The 17,340-nt window shown below is 36.9% G+C and overlaps 1 protein-coding gene across 2 annotated transcripts in view; it reads right to left on the bottom strand.

The window, feature by feature from the left end:
- Positions 1–17,340, bottom strand: part of Plxdc2 (plexin domain containing 2) — a 390,910-nt gene that overhangs the window by 174,828 nt on the left and 198,742 nt on the right. For both annotated transcript variants that reach the window (XM_031369076.1, XM_031369075.1), the window contains exon 4: positions 1,693–1,762. In XM_031369076.1, coding sequence (XP_031224936.1) covers positions 1,693–1,762 — 70 coding nt within the window. The remainder of the gene's footprint in view (positions 1–1,692; positions 1,763–17,340) is intronic.

Here is a 17,340-nt window from a genome sequence, read left to right as displayed (position 1 = left end):
TGTTCTCCCACAGGAATCCACAGTAGTCTTCAAGCATACATACTGCATAAAGAATGTCTACACTGTAAGCAATTACACAAACATCTAGATCTACCTTGTTAAAATTTGTCACATATATCTTTCAGGACTGACGATGATTCAGAGATGATATAAAATTGACCCAATTTACTTTTCTAATCTGTACTTTATTGATAAATATATCATTAATTTCACTCAACTCTAACTATTTTGCTATTTCAAAAATGTTTCTCTATTTTCTCATTTGGGTATCACTCACCATGACACTTCTCATGGACATATTCTTTATTCCTCGTAAAACCACCAAAATTGTGAAACTCTCAAAATATCTTAAATAAATTTCTATTGAGATTCATAGAATGATTCCCGTGAATGCATGAGCTTTAGTGACTCTGGACAGCCCATAAATTTCCTATATCTAAGTAATTCCACATTTCCCCAATTTCATTTCCCCTTGAACTAAAGATGCCTAAGGCAGAAGTAGATCAATTTGCCTTAGCTCAACATAAGTGTTCAAAATCTTTTCCTTGTTAATATTTATAATTGGAAATATGTTTCTCTTGGTTTCTACTTAACTTCTAAGTTTGTAACATGTTAAAACGTAAGAACAAACCAACCACTTTTCATTCCATTCCTATGAAATGGAATTCCAAGCAATGAGACCTAGAGAATAGACAACCTCAAATTCCTGGCACTTTAAGTTCCAATGTTCAAGACATTCCATTATGCCATTGCAATATATATATATGGAATTAAATTTGCCTTTATTTTTAGACTTCTATTAATTTTTGTTTACATTCATTAATACTTCTAATCCCTTTCTCCACCATTTATTGCTGACAGAGATGGTCTCATCATGTATTTAATTTATTCTTTCATCAGTACATCATTATGAACACATCTTTAGTCTTTGCAACACATTGGGAAACATGACTCATTCCTTCTTCAGAGAGTACTTGATTCAAAACTAGATCTTTATATTTACAGAGGAAAGTGAAATTTTGAAAAGTCAAACTGGTTGACCCTCATATTTGTCTTTTCATACAAGAAACATTAAAGAAAAATAGATAAAATAACTTAATGTAAAGAACATGTTGCTTTAGTGTGTATATTGATGTATAGTAACTACATCTGATAAAAGAAAAATTTAAATAAGCCAACAACTCACCTTTGCACCATTTTTTTGTTTGTTTGTTTGTTTGTTTGAGACAGGGTTTCTCTGTGTAGCTCTGGTTGTCTTGGAACTCACTCTGTAGACCAGGCTGGCCTTGAACTCAGAAACTCACCTGCCTCTGCCTCCCAAGTGCTGGGATTAAAGGCATGCGCCACCTCTGCCTGGTTCCTTTGCACTTTTTAATGCTATATGTATTTCATGTTTTTCCATTTCACATAGTCTTACCATGTTACCAAGAAGTGACTTAAAACTTGGAAAAAAATCAAGGAGTGGATTTTAAGCTGAAAATTTTAATTATACTTTATTTTTTCTGCTAAAATGTATTTTCAATATGTCTATGCTACAATGGGTTTTATTCAACCCCATGCATGCATTTGTGTTGTAAAACAATCATTTTACCAATAAATTTCATTTATCTTGAAAAGTGAGAAAAATGAACAATAAAAAAACTGTAATGAAATAGTAGATATTTCTAGGTAACTACATAGAAAATGACTTACCCCCAGTTGCCACAGTGACTTCATTTAGAAAATGACCATAAAATGGAAAATCGAAGGACAGATTCACTCTCTGCAAGGAACGACATCAAAAGAAAAAAATCAATAATGTGCAGAATGATAAATGTAAAATTGGGAGCTTTTCAATTAAAGCTAAATGGTGTTTCTCTTTTAGCCAATTGGTTTTGCAGTTGACCTTAAAAAATAAGTGTTGCATGGTACTAAAGAATATGTTTTTGGCAATTTACTATCTCAAACATATGAAAAGGATAAAGTTAAGTTATGGTCTGTTGACTTTTTTTGATTTACGAAGATTCTCTATAAATTTAAATTCTAAATCACCTTATTTTCTGTCAGTACTTATCATTGTTATTTCATCATTTTCCAATATATTTCTGTCACTTAATGTGTAAGTTATTAGGGGAGTAGTCTGCTATTTTTCCCAATTGATTAGAAAAGAATGATGAGATTTAATGAATGGAAATCAATGATAGGGCTTTTTTGTACCACACTGATTTGTTTATTATTATTTTATACATCCTATAATTAAATGTGATTGATGGAAGCTGAAGTCATGGAGATCTGAGGGCATCCTCATGTTTGTTTATTGCAGTGAGCTATCCAGACATAGCATATCATTTCCATTTTAAAAGCATTATGTTGTAGGCTGAATAGTCCTTTCTGTAAGGCTACTTTGATTTGGTATAGGGTAAGTTGGAGAGGTTTTGGTAGAAAATTCCAAAGTCTTACACTTTGCCTTCTTAAATGAAACCTAAAACAATGGTTCTTAACATATCAGAGATAGAATGTATGTATTTTATTTAACAATAATCTATATAAAACTAGTAAAATCAAAAGAGAATGAAATAGCTCTTTGTATGTTTAAAATATTACAAGGCAAGAAACAAGAAACATGTTACAAATAATGCATACAAAAGAACATGACCTGAAATCAATTATTTTCTCTCTGTATCTATCTCTTTCTGTCTCTTTGTCTCTCTCCTATAAATCATTCTATTATTTATCATCAAAATATCTACCATCTCTCTGAATCTATTTATGCCTGCATGTATTACAGATCTATTGATCTATCTATCTATCTATCTATCTATCTATCTATCTATCTATCTATCTACCTACCTACCTATCTATGTAAACACACGCACACACACACACACACACAGAGAATGATAAATTTTAAAATCGGGAGCTTTGCAATTAAAGCTAAATGGTGTTTCTGTTTTCGCCAATTGGTATTGCAGTTAACCTTCAAAACTAAGTGTTGGATGACACTAAAGAATATGTTTTGGCAATTTACACACACACACACACACACACACACACACACACGTGGTTGTGTGTGTGTGTGTTCAAAGGAAGGGTAATGAGCCTGGTCGAAGCACAGAAGTATGTGCAACCTTCCTATAGTAAATGGTATTGTGTGAAAAATTCCACCATTTGAACAGTTAATTTCTCTGAATCTACCAATTAAAAAGGAGAAGATATCTACTTGAAGTTGGCTCTCTCCAATTTTGCAAATGATTGCATTTTCATATCCTTCAAAGATTTTTAATGACTTATTTGGCATGGAGGTAATCATTCAGAATCTACATTGACTTTAATTAGCTTTTCTTTTCCTTTTTCATAAAAGCCACATATTCCTAAGAAAAGTTTTTTATCCCATTTATTTTATGGTACCAGAAATATAAAAATGTTTCCATTAGACCACTTGAAATGAGTGGTCACTGATGACACTAAAATGAAAATAACAATACCAACTTGCTATGTCTGAAGGATATCAAAGACAAATCAGTGAGGAAATTATGAGAGTGCACAGAATCCCACCATTCTGATGTCTTCCTGTGCTTAGTAGTAAAGTTGCATCCACACTAACATTTTTTCTTTAAATATTTGTTACCCAGTCTTTCATCATGGATTACGAAAACCACATGGTATATGTGTTCTAGGACACTTCAGGTATTATTTAACTAATTTGAGTTAGAATAAGATACATAGCCAACACATAAGCTAAAGAGAATGAAATAGGTGTTAAAAGAAAAGTTAACAATCTATCTTCCTCAAGTGTCACAGTACGACTGAACTATCCCCTCTTAAAAAATGAACAATTTATTTACCTATGACCGTGGTATTCTCTACCATGTATAATAGTGATTACAGAAAATATACCACATGCTAGCATCTGAGAGGCTGTTAAATGTGTACATTCCTCTTCACTCACTTCTAACAGTCCCTCCCCACCACACACACCATTTTCCTAACTGATGCCTTGCTTCTCGTACAGTTTGAATGGTACTATCTATCATCACTTTGTTACCTTGTTCAAAAATCCATTAGTGTCTTTGTCTCAGAAAATAAATGATGAACACTAAGATTCACTTTTAAGGACCAGCCCTAACTTGAGTCTGTGACTGAACAGCTTGGTCATGCCAGTCATAAACTGCAGCATCTAGTTCTTCAAAGCCAATACTCGTACTCTTTAACTCCTGTCCTACATGATAAAGAGCAGTCATAGAACCTTCATTAGTCAAGGTTTCTATAGTTTGTCAAGTGTTGTTCTAGTATGAGTTGTGCCCACATTTTAGCCAAACAAGATATAAAGACTGAAGAGGATTCTTCAAAAAAACAAAATAAAACAAAACAAAAACCAAACAAACAAAACCAAAGAATAAATGCCACTCAGACTGGAAAGTTACTCAAATATCAGAAAAAGCTTCTCATTAGTGGTGTGTAAAGAATCAACAAGGGCCACTAAGGAGGAGATTTTAGAATTCTTCCAATGTTCTTTAGCACATACATGTCTTCCTCCTCAGAATAAATCATGTGACTGTTTAAAGATCTAAATGTGCAAACTGAATGTCTTTACAGTCTTATTTTACAACCATTTCAGGGTGAAAGCTTATCACAGCAAGAGTGGTTAAGTATGGCTCAAGCAAAAACTTAAGACTCTGACCCTAGGCTATGATTCACTATAAAGGCAATAATCTTAAGTGCTGAGATATTAAAAACAAACTCATAGTAGAAACATAAAGGTGAAATTAAGGAAATCATTAGTTTCCTACCTAAATGTATGATATAGTAAGGTAGCAATATAAATTGTTAAGCATTAGAATTTCATCAAGTCCCTTCAAGCCAAATGATTATATATTCAACATAATTACCTATAACTAATTAGATTATTATTATTTTCCCCACAATGATATATAAAAGATGTGTCAGACAAGGATAAAGGGAAGTTTTATTTTTGCATGTTTTCATCCTTCATTTGTCACCTTATATATAATAGGCAATAAATCTAGGACCCTAGGTAAGACAATAATAAAGCTTCCAAGAGTCCACTTAGTGATGAGGAGATATATCAAAGGATACATAATAATAGAACCATATGTAGGCAGAGTATCACAAAGAAGTGCCATTTGAGCCCAAGTTCAGGGAACCAAAATTTACTCTTTAAACAGGAAATGCTATACGTTCTTCACAAAGATCTTAAAGTAAGACCCAAAGCTTGGAACTACTAGAGGAAAACATCTGAGGAACCTTTCTAGGAAGGGAATAACTTTCTGAATGGAACATTCATAGACCCAAACATAGTAGCTAGACTGGCTAAGAGGGCTGCATCACTAAATATCTACGTACAGCAGAGGGAACAATGACCACAGTGAAGAAAAGCTGGCCTCCAGAATAGAAGACAGCCCTCAACAGCAACTCAACCTGCTGATAATTATATTCAAAATGTATAATTATGTCAAAACATTAAAAATCAAAAGGGCAAATAGTCAAACCAATAAATGAGAAAATCAACCAAAAAGATACTTTTCATATAAGGAATGCAAATAGCTATGAAATCATACTAATAAATACATCCAATGTTTTAGAGAAGTGTAACTAAAACCCACAATACTCCATTTCATTCACCCTAGTCCAAATGGCTATTTTCTAGAAACACAAACAATAATAAAAACTGTTAGTGAGAATGTGGTAGAAAAAGTGCTATGGGCTAGCTATATCACACCTGGGTATATACCTGACAGAATCGAAAAGCAAACCACTACAAAGCTTTCTCTATATCCATGTATACTGTAGCACTATTTTGATCAACCAAATTACAGAGTCAGACTAAGTAGCTCTCAGTGAATAAATGAACAATGGTTATATCTAATGGAGGACTGTATCCAGTGGAGGACCATATACAGTGGAGGATAGAATCCAGTGGAGGACCACTGAATCACATTATGTGCAGGAAAATGGATGAAACTAGAGCTCATCATGTAAGGAAAAAGCCAGATACCATGGGTTTTCCTTCTCATATCGAGTCTTAAAGAAAATGTGAATGTATAAGGAACAATAAGAGAAAAGAAACCAACAGGACCCAATGGGTAAGGGTGATATCTGTAAGTACTCAGGGGAATAAATACAGTCTAAAACACATTATATACATGTATGAGATTCAGTCTTTGTGGCTGAAGAGATGGTTCAGCAGTTAAAAGCACTTGTTATCTTTCCATTGGACTCAGGTTTTATTCCCAGTATACAGATGGCAGCTTTCAACCATCTGCAACTTCAGTTTGAGAGGATCTAACACATTTTGGCCCCACTGGGCAATAGTCATGCACATAGTGCGCCGACTCACATACAGACAAAACATCCAAACATATGAAATAAATGTATAAAAGTTTTAATAACCACCACTGTATAGTGAATATATCCTAATTCAAAAGCATCTCAGTGCGTGGAATGCAGGAAAAAGACTACAGTATATATAGAATTACACAGTAATAGATAAGTCCCACTACAGAACCTGAAAACTGGAGATAAAGAATATGGTGACCATGTAGATTTCTAGCTGGAAGAGTGTCAAGCCACAGGGACACCAACTAAGCTGATGAATGTGGGAGGAAAGGTCATTTCTGTTAGCTGTAAGAACACTTGCTGTCACTAATTAGAATTGTTCTCTTTAACTATGCAATAAACATTAATTAAAAGTGACCCAAAAGTGTCAGGGAACTCTTTTGCAACTCACAGGCTAAGGGAACTCTGAGTACCACAAAAATTCTTTACAGTAGCAACAACAAAACATTACACAGAAAACAGTGCAATAAATCTACCGTAGACATTAAGCAACCCCAGGAAATATTTAATGTTAAAGGGGAAAATGGTTAAGGGAAAGAGCTGCCTCAAGGGCCAATTAATTGATAAGTTGGCTAAGGAAAGACAAGAATGAACATGTCAAAGTATAGCATAAGAAGGTCCTCAGTTCTATCCCCAACATTGACTAATAATTTTAAAACTCAGAACTAAAATTTAAGGAGTATAAGAATCGCAATAACAGTAATTAAATATGGTAAGTGTCTTAGTTTTTAATGGAAAGAAGGGGAATTTATAATTTTCTAGACAAGCAAATGAATAATTGGTCTTATGGTGGAAGACAATTCAGGGACCATTTTTGAAGAGATGGTAGAATTGTGGAGGCCAGATAATTTGTTGTGAATTGAAAGTAGCTATAGCTATTTGTGATTATAATTTTAAAATCACATATCATATTATCCTTATATATTCTCTCCAAGTTTTCTTTCTAAGGACTTTTAAAATGTTATTATATCATTTTAAATAATAATGTGTACATGTGTGGGTGTTTATGTATATATATGCACATGAGTGCTGACACCTGATCATGCCAGATAAAACAGATCATTCTGGACTAGAGTCACCTAATGTAGGTGCTCATAATAAAATTCTATGCTCTTAACAAATGAGCACCATTGTCTGGAATCTCTATAAGCAGGCAAATCAGACAGGTGCACAATCACAAGTCTTTCATTCCATTTTGTTGCACATTTTATACAATTTATTATGATCTCCACTGTGGTTCTTAGTTATACAAACATTATTGCTAAAATATTTCTTCTTCTCCTTTAAACTGTCTACTTCTCAGTAGCATGACAGCAAGTTCAGCAGTCAATGTTGTATGTGCAGATCTTGAAGACTGAAGCTTGTAAATTAGCTTATTGACAAAACTCCTGACACATATTTTATAACATTCTTTCAGTGAAACTTTCTTTTTAAGACTTGGTTCATTCTTTACTAATTTTTGATTATAATACATTGGGAATCAAACTGTGGCTCCCATTTGTAATTCTCAGAATCATGTTTTACAGAAACACAATTTAAAAACTACTGTGAATAAACTGCATAAATGTGACTGGTTTGATTTGGTTTGGTCTGTTCTGCAAGATTTGTTGATGCACGCATCAAAGGAACAACTTTGTTGACACTGACTAAGGCTCATAAAGTACACTCCTTGGCAGATAACAGCAGCATTGCTTCTTGACTAATCATAAGGCATGTCTTAGACATGTCATTCAGTGAGACTTTATTTTTTTAATTTTGTGCTATTTTTTCTAGTTTTTTGATATTCTAGCAAGATTTTGTAATTAGAGACACCTGGAATCACATGCTGTCTTTGTTGGGTTAGCGGCTGTCTTAACTAGGGTTTCTATTGCTGAAACAACTTGACTAAGAGAAAATCAGTGAAGACATACTTCTTTTGACTTACATTTCTACATTGCAGTTCATCATTGAAGAGAGTGAGGACAGGAACTCAATCAGGGTAGAGATCTAACGTACAGCTGATGTAGACACCATGGAGAGGCACTACTTATTGGCTTGCTCATCAAGGCTTGCTGAGCTTGCTTTCTTAAGGAACTGTTGACCACCAGCAAGAGGATGGCATCACCCACAAAAGGTTGGTTCCTCCCATATTGACCACTAATTTAAAAAATGCCCCACAGGCAGATTATATTCTCAGTAGATGTTCCCTCCTTTCTGATAATTTTAACTTCTATCAAGTTAACAATAACTAATCAGTACAGTCACATTATGAGTTCACAAGCATCATGCCATAGCCTTAATGTCAAGAATCTCCCTGAAAAGGTGAATGGAAAGATCAAATGACCAAAAAGCGTCAAAATTTCTGTAAGCACAGAGCCATATGATTTACAATAAATTATGTTTATAAATGTCTCCACCACATCAATAGTTCATTAAAATTAGTTTACTAAATATTTATTTTCTCATTTAGTTCCTGATAAACTGCAGAAAATTATTATGCTGTATTCCCTCAATATTTGCATACACTATCAATTGCTATTATTAGAAAGAATTAAACCAATTAAGGAAAAATGTTTTCTAGTAGAATTTATGTCATGATTACTGTTAGTATTTCTGTTCGATATCACAATGTTCTAATCTGGCTGCTTTCAAAAAACCATAAGTACTATCTTTACAGAGGCTTGGAGAAGGAGTTTAATATTTAATATGTCAGACGTTATGCTGTGTATTTTTTTGTTTTTTTGTTTTCTTGTTTTGGTACTTAACAAAGATGAATATGAAACTAAGTAGGTAAAAATGTGAAGATAAGCAAAATACTTGTTATTTATAAAAAGAATAGTAATTTTGCAGCAAGGAAAGAAAGCCACACAGGAGCCATCTTCACTAGGATACTGACATCCAAGGAAACACACTGTCACTAGGCATGCTGTTTTCTGGGTTGTTCTGCTGAAACAGAACACTTGAGTCTATGTAATTACAAATAGTGGAGATTAATGTCTCACAGAACTAGGGAAGTCTCAGTTCAAGGTGATGTGTTTGGTAAGAGGCTTCTTGAATCACCTCATTGCAGAACACATGGGTGAAGGAGCCTATAAGAGAAGCAGCAAACGGCAGGACAAACTTACTGTTAGAGCATACATAGTCTCATAACCACCTAAGCCTGAGATTACAAAATTAGCCTAGCTCTGTGGGACGAACTTACTGTTAGAGTATACATATGCTCACAACCACCTAAGCCTGAGATTACAACATTAGCCTAGCTCTGCGGTCAGGGTCATCAAGACCTGATTGTATCTTACTGGACACACTCTTCAGCTTTGTTACTTGGCAGGATGAAGACTCCAACCTATCAACTGTAACCACTTTAATGTATTTCCTGATAGGACACACATAGAAGAACAAAATTCTAATCGCATTACATTCTCACCAGGAGAAGTCATCTGTATATAACCAGGAGGACATTTCAACCTCACAAAGGAAACTAAAAGATTGTCATGAAGAGTGTAAAAGGTGTGAGAAATAAATGCAAATTTAATCCTGCCTGGAGCCTGCATGAGGGTGACATGACTGCTAGATGATAATGTACACTAGGTAAAATTTGATTAAGGTGTCCAAATAAATTAAGAACATTGAACAAATATAAGTAGCATCATGTTATTTGTTTGGAGGCAGTTTTATAGGGCAGGGAGAAAGCTATGTGGGAACTCTCAGAAGTTTGAGAGTTTTAGAAGTCTGGACTTAGTACTGACTTTTGCAAACATGTCATACACTGAAGCCTTTAGAATATACCAGGCCTATCATTTCAAAGGAAAATGTTTGACTCAAAACCCTGTCTTGTCAACTGTGCCTTCTGTTTACACTAGTGCTGTATCCTTCAATACCTAGTTATCACCTCAGAGCCTCATCATTGTGAAACCTTCAGATCTTTTCAGATACAATATTTTCACTGTGTCTAGTAGGGGCTTGCTATCTGTGAGTCAGCTAGAGCCCAAGAAGATATTTCTAGAGGCTTGCTAAACAATACAATAGAAGTTAGGTGCAGAGTTCAGCATGGTCTGGGACCAAATAATATATCCAAATGCCCCTATATCTATTTTCACCTTCCTTTTTCTCAATTTGTTTTAAAAATATATGAAGAAATATTACTGGACAGTAAACACTCACAATGCCCAAACAAAGCTAAGCAAATCAGAAACTCTTAAAGTAACAAAAAGCCCCCTTTTTCAAATCAAAATGGTTTCACTAAGAAAGCACCATCTGGTTTGCTGAAGGCATGATGTGTGGGGCCGTGGCATAGGTGTACTACTGAAACCTGGCGTGAAAAGCATGACAAGCTGGTCTTCACATCAAATAACCTGCAGTGCCAAGTCTGCTACTATATTGTTTCCCCTACAATTAGAGATAAGATGATACTGTTTCTTTTGTTTTGTTAGTTTTATCTAATAAATATTCATATTTCTTTACTCTTATTATTTTATAGTCCAGTCATAGCCCCACCCCCACCCCCAGGTTGTCTGAGCTACTCTCCCACTGCTACTTTATCCCATTCCTCTTCCCCTCTGTCACCAAGAGGATGTCCGCAACCCCCCTTCACATCCCTGCCAGGACTCCTCACTCCCCGGGGCCTCAAGTCTCTCCAGGGTTAGGCACATTTTTCTCCCACTGAAGCCAGACCAGGCAGTCCTCTGCTGTATATGTGTCAGGAGTCTTGGACTATTTAGTGTATGCTGCCTTGCTGGAGGCTCAGTGTCTGAGAGACTGCAGGGGTTCAGGTTAGTTGAAACCACTGATCTTCCTACGGTCTTTCCTATGGTTGACCTCCTCCTGAGCTTCTTCCAGACTTTCCTTAATTCAACCACAGAAGTTCCAGACTTCAGTCCAATAATTGTGTTATGTATCTGCATTTGTCTCAGTCAGCTGCTTGCTGGGCATCTTGGAGGACAACCATGCTAGGCTTCTGTCTGTAAGCACACTGCAGCATCATTAATAGTGTCAGGTCTTGGAACCTCCCTTTGAGATGGATCCCAAGTTTCTTTAGTCTCTTCTTCATTTTTGACCCTAAAACTCTTCTAAACTTAAATTTAGCTTATTTTAAACATTTCTTAGTATTATCTTTCTCTTGCATGAGCAGTTATAGAAATACATTCACCTATAAAAGCAATAGACATTAAAGTCAATGAAGTAATATAAATATAATCATGTCCTTGTATGGTGTAACAATGCTCCAGCCATCTACAGGCACAGACAGAGCAGTGGCCCCTCATTTTTCTCATCTATATGCTTAACTCTTAACCTTCTGTGAAATTGTCTGTGACTGTATGACCTAAGAACACATTTCTCAGAATGTAGCACCTTTACTCAGAGATTCATGACTGTACAGCTGCATGACTAGGAAAAGATCAAAATGACAGGTGGTGTGACAGCAAAATATTAAAGAGACTGAACAGAATATGGAGAGATGTATATGAACTGACACCAGCAAACCAAATGACTTTGGATTTAAAGTGAAATTTGCTCCCAGGCAACAAATAGTCCTCATACAATTTCAATGAAGTGCTGGAAAAGTCAGAATAATTAATAGGAATTGTCCTATGTAGGATTTGTAAAAATGGGGTATTTTCACCAATTCTTACATTATGGGAGTGGCCAACAGGACATGGGTTGCTAATCCAGTGACTGAGAAAATTGAAAATCTAATTTAAAAATCAAAATGTCCTCTTAAGGGGGCTAGTCAATGTGCACACGCAGTCCTGGGGAAAGGCTATTCTTTTCACACGTACAACTCATCAATACAATCGATTTTCAGAGTTAGACATTATAACCTCTCCAGAATTTTTTGTCATCACAAACTAAAGTTTAATTAACTCTGGGCATAGGGCAGCACTCATCAAGGGGAGTATTCATAAACTTGGAAATGCAGTGTACAAGTAGGAGATTACTGCCTCCTCAGAATTAGAGATTAAGAAAACTATCAGTGTATTTTGTTTTTTTTTTTTCTACCTGAACAAACTCTCATTGAGTGTCCAGCTCATGTTTGCAATGCACTAAGTTGGAGGGGAATTTCCCTGGAAGTCTTTTTAGGTACTACATTTCACTAGAGTGAAGTTTATACACTGGAGTCTGCAGGATACAGTATCTGTACTTCAATCTAATATGTCTCTGCCTTAAAAGCAAAGCAAGCAAAACAAAACAAAAACTTCCATTAATTGAAAATCAACAAGCTACACAGGACCTCTCCTCCAAGGTTACAGAAACAAAAGACAAATTCTGGGGTTGACTATGTTTTAGGAGTAGCTGAGTTTGCTAGAAAAAAACCCACTGAGCTGCCGATATGCCTGGGAGTTGTGCAGAAAACTGCAGTGTTCTACCTTTCATGACTTGTCAGTAATTCTAGGGGCCCTTTTAGGAATCCTTTGAGTTGTCCATGCCTCTGCAAATTACTACTCAACAACACTCTTTTATACAATACAATAAACCCACTCGAACATCAAGTTGGACTTCAGCTGAATCTGACTTTACTCAGATCTGGATTCAGGGGATGGGAGCTAAAGTCTTGTATTTCTCATATATGTTCAGTCATGTTGCTATTTTCTCTCTGAATTCATTTTGGATAGGGAGGTTCTATGTACATATGTGATATTTGAAACTCTGAAACCATTGCTGAGAAGAAATGATGACAAGTGTGAAACATGTTAAAAATAACAAGCACATTGGTTTCTGGATAACATCTTCTCAATATGTTTATTTGGTTGAACATACATTCCATGAAACTTTCCACTGAAAAGTATTGAAGAGCTGACTTGGGAGACCGTGTTTCTGCCTGGGTACAGCAGGAAACATTGCTGGACCAGTCCTGTGTCAGTGACGCTCAAACCAGGTAGGGCAATAGAATTTTCCTATGAGTGTACTTAAAGCTCCATGATGCCATTCCTAATCTCAGTAGATTTCAGTATTCCTCTTAGAAAACAAAGGTTCCATTTTATAAAGTTAAGTATTTGCAAACCAAATATTACTTTCAATGTATAAGCCACCTAGAACATGGGGTCAGGTGCTGTTCTAAGTAGAGTACAAGTGCTTCATCAGTGTATTGTAGTGACAGTCTTGGAAGTCCAGTGCTGTTATCATTTACTCACTGAACCTTTAACAATATTCATGCATAGATAAGATCAGTGGGATTGAATAGAAATGTATCGTGGAATAGTGTCCCTCCCTGTGGAAAAATCCTAATGCAGAAAAAAAAATGTTTCTCATGGTATAGATACACATACACACACACACACACACACACACACACACACATGCTTGGCCCAGGGGGGTGGCACTATGAGAAGGTGTGACCCCGTTGGAGTAGGTGTGTTGCCTTGGCCATGGGCTTTAAGACTCTCAACCTATCTGCCTGGAAACCAATATTTTGTTAGTAGTCTTCAGAGGAAGATGCAGAACTCTCAGCTCCTCCTTTACCATGACTGCCTAGATGCTGCTATGTTCCTGCCTTAATGATAATGGACTGAACCTCTGAACCTATAAGGAAGCCTCAATTAAATGTTGTTCTCATAAGAGTTGCCTTAGTCATGGTATCTGTTCACAGCAGTAGAACACCAGGACAATATTTAACAACAATTTAATATTATAAACTCAAGCATGAATTTCAAGTTTAATCCTTATTTTTATTTTATGTGTTTATGTATATAACTGAATATAATTTATTTTGATGTGTGTGTATGTATATGTGTGTGTGTGTGTGTGTGTGTGTGTGTGTGTGTGTGTATGTATATATGTGTGTATACCACTTGTGTCAAGATGCCAGGGAGACCTGAAGGGAGCCACTGATTCTATATAATCATCATTATAGATGGTGGTGAGCCACCAGATATGGGTGCTGATAAACCATCTTAGTTCTTCTGAAGAAACAGCAAGGATCCTGTCATAGCCACTTTATTTATAATAGAGAGAAACTCAAAACAACCTAGATGGCTCTCAACTGAAGAGCCCGTATACAGTAAATATGGTATATCTATACAATGAAATACTACTCAGCCATTAAGAAATGACTTTATGAATTTCTCAAGCAAATGGATGAAACTAGAAGATATTAACCTGAGTGAGGTAACCCAGACCCAGAAGTATATACCTGGGGTGCATTCATTTATTAGTGGATATGAGCCATAAAGTACAGGGTAATCATGCTATCATTAAAAGACCCCAAAATGCTAAATAACAAGGAGGGTCAAGGGAGGATGACTGAACCTTTCTCAGAAGGGGAAACAAAAAAGATATTGGAAATCAATGGAAGAAGGGAACTGGGTGAAAGAGGGGATGAGAGATGAGTAGGGCAGGACAGGGAATCATATATAGGGAGAGTATGGGAGGGAGAAGAGACATTGACTGGGGGCGGTTGGAATCTCTTGGATGAGACCTCACAAGAGTAGAAGCCAAAGAGTCTATGCAGGCAACTCTAGCAGTGGGGGAAATGGATCCTGAAATGGCCACTTCTTTAAGCCAGAATGAACTCCCAGAGGAAGGATAAGGACAGGACCTGCCCACAAAACTTTCAACTCAAAATGTGTCTTGCCGCAACTCCTTCCATGGAGATTAACTATGGAGTAGAGACTGAAGGAAGGATAAGCCAGCCTAAATATAGCTATCTCCTGAGAGGCTCTGACAGTATCTGACTGACACAGATGTAGAGGATCACAGCCATCCATTGAACTGAGTGCAGGGTCCCCAGTGAAGGAGTTAGAGAAAAGACCAATGGAGCTGAGGGGTTTGCAGCCCCTTTAGGACGAACAACAACATGAACTAACTAGTACCCTCGGAGCTCCCAGGGTCTCAACCACCAACCAAGGACTGCACATAGAGGGGTCTGATTGTTCAAGCAGCATGTGTATGGTAGAGGATTGCAAAATCGATCATCAATAGGAGGAGAGAACCTCGGCCCTGTGAAGGTTCTGTGCCCCAGTGTAGGGGAATGCCAGGGCCAGAAAGTGGGAGAGGGCGGGGTGTCAGGCATGGGGAGGGGGGAGGCAACAGGGGTTTGTTTTTGTTTGTTTTTTTGTTTTTTGGAGGGGAAACTGGGAATGGAGAAATTCGCATGTAAATAAAGAAAATATCTAAAATAAAAATAAATAAATAAATAAAAATGTGTCTTGCCTACATGATGTGCAAGGACAAGGATTCGAGACTGAAGGAATGGTAAAGTAATGACTGTCCCAAATTGAGACCCATCCCATGAACAAGAGTTAATTCCTGATAGAATTAATGATACTCTGTTATGCTTACCAACAAGAGTCTAGCACAGCTGTCCTCTAAAAGACTCCACCCAGCAGCCAATGGAAAGAGATTTGAGCTCAGGGAGTCTTACAGAAGAATTGAGAGAACAATTGGGGGACCCAAAGAGGACAGGGACTCCACAGGAAGACTGAATCACCAACCAAAGAGTGAGCACAGGCATGACATTGGTCCTCTGCACATACATAGCAGATGAACAATTTTGTCTTCATGCGAGTCCCCCAACAACTGAAACAGGGGTTGTCCCTGAGTCGGTTGCCTAACTGCCCATGGATGCTGCATCCCTAAACAGATAGCCTTGTCTGGACTCATGGGAGAGCACAAGCCTAATCTAGCAGTGCCTTGATATGTGGAAATGAGGGTGGGGGCTGTTGATACCCAGAGGGTCTTCCCCTCTTAACAGAGAAGGGGAAGGTATAATAGGAGTGGGGAAAAACTTTGTGAGAAGAAACTGGAAGGAGAGGAAGGGCTGGTAAAGTGAATAAATAAATATATTTGTATTTTAAAGGGTCATTTTTAATGAGGCTATTGGAAATGATGGAGAAGAGAGAACAAATTAGACTTCCTACAGAGGAGTCATGTCCTCAAAGGAGGACTTTAGTTCAGATTTGATTCCATTATCTGGTCCATAGGAATTTAGTAGCTTCCTATGCGACAGCTCCTTCAAGGACATGACACATGACTGTAGCGGGAACTATTAATCCACTCTGAGCTCACTGTAGGTACATTCATGACTCTGTGCCCACCCAAGAGCTCTGGATTCACAAATAAAGGCGTACAAGCACAGCATTATTTTTAATATGCCCTAACAGTACAGTGGGTCAGCTTTTCCCTAACTATATATGGCTAACCCAATTTCTCCTTGGACATTCCTGAGTTATCACTTTTTTTTTGATCTTTGCAATTATTTTTCTTCTTTTATTAGATATTTTCTTTATTTACATGTCATATAATATCTCCTTTCCCAGTTTCCCCTCCAAAACAAAAGAAAACAAAGCAAAAACAAAAAACAAAACACAACAAGAACAAACCCTTGTTCCCTCCTCCTCCCACCTCCCCTTGCTCCCTACCCAATCCCCTCTTGTTTACTGGAGCTACATTTCATCTCTGCTACCCCAGACTCAATGGGAGAGTGGCAACTGGGGCCTCTTCGCTGACTCTTAAAGGGGCAAGCTTCCTTTAGCATGTATGTGGGACACTGAAAACAAGTTTTTGGGTAACACAATTAGCAAGAGAAAATAAGCCACTACAACATAACCACAGGCACCAAACCAATTGAGTCAACTGCTCATGTGCTGAAACTATAAGCCAACATAATCCTTTCCTTCACAATTAAGAGACAAAGACAAATACATATACAGTAATCCTAGTCTTTGCTATTCTAAAAGAAAATTCATTAAAGGGAAGAAAGACCAGAATGATGAAAAGAACTCAAAGGAGAATTCAGCAAGTTCATGTAATAATTTAATGAGAGACAATAAAATCAGTTCTTAGTCATTATGAGCACAAATCTTGACATTTACTGGTTTTAACACAGGGTTGGCAAGATGGCTGAGTGAGTAAAAGCACTTACAATGGAAACCTGAAGCCCTAAGCTCATCTTAGATCCCATTCTGGAAGAGAAGAAGCAAGATTATCCCGTCTGACCTCCAGGAGCACTGTGGCAACCAAAGGCAACTTTCCTCCCACAGATATGGAAAGAGAGTGTGTGTGTGTAGGAGAGAGAGAGAGAGAGAG

Source organism: Mastomys coucha, unplaced genomic scaffold (assembly GCF_008632895.1).
Source record: "Mastomys coucha isolate ucsf_1 unplaced genomic scaffold, UCSF_Mcou_1 pScaffold15, whole genome shotgun sequence".
Classification (NCBI taxonomy): Eukaryota; Metazoa; Chordata; class Mammalia; order Rodentia; family Muridae; genus Mastomys; species Mastomys coucha.
The sequence above is the reverse complement of the archived record's forward strand: the minus strand, read 5'-3'. Positions and strand labels throughout refer to the sequence as shown.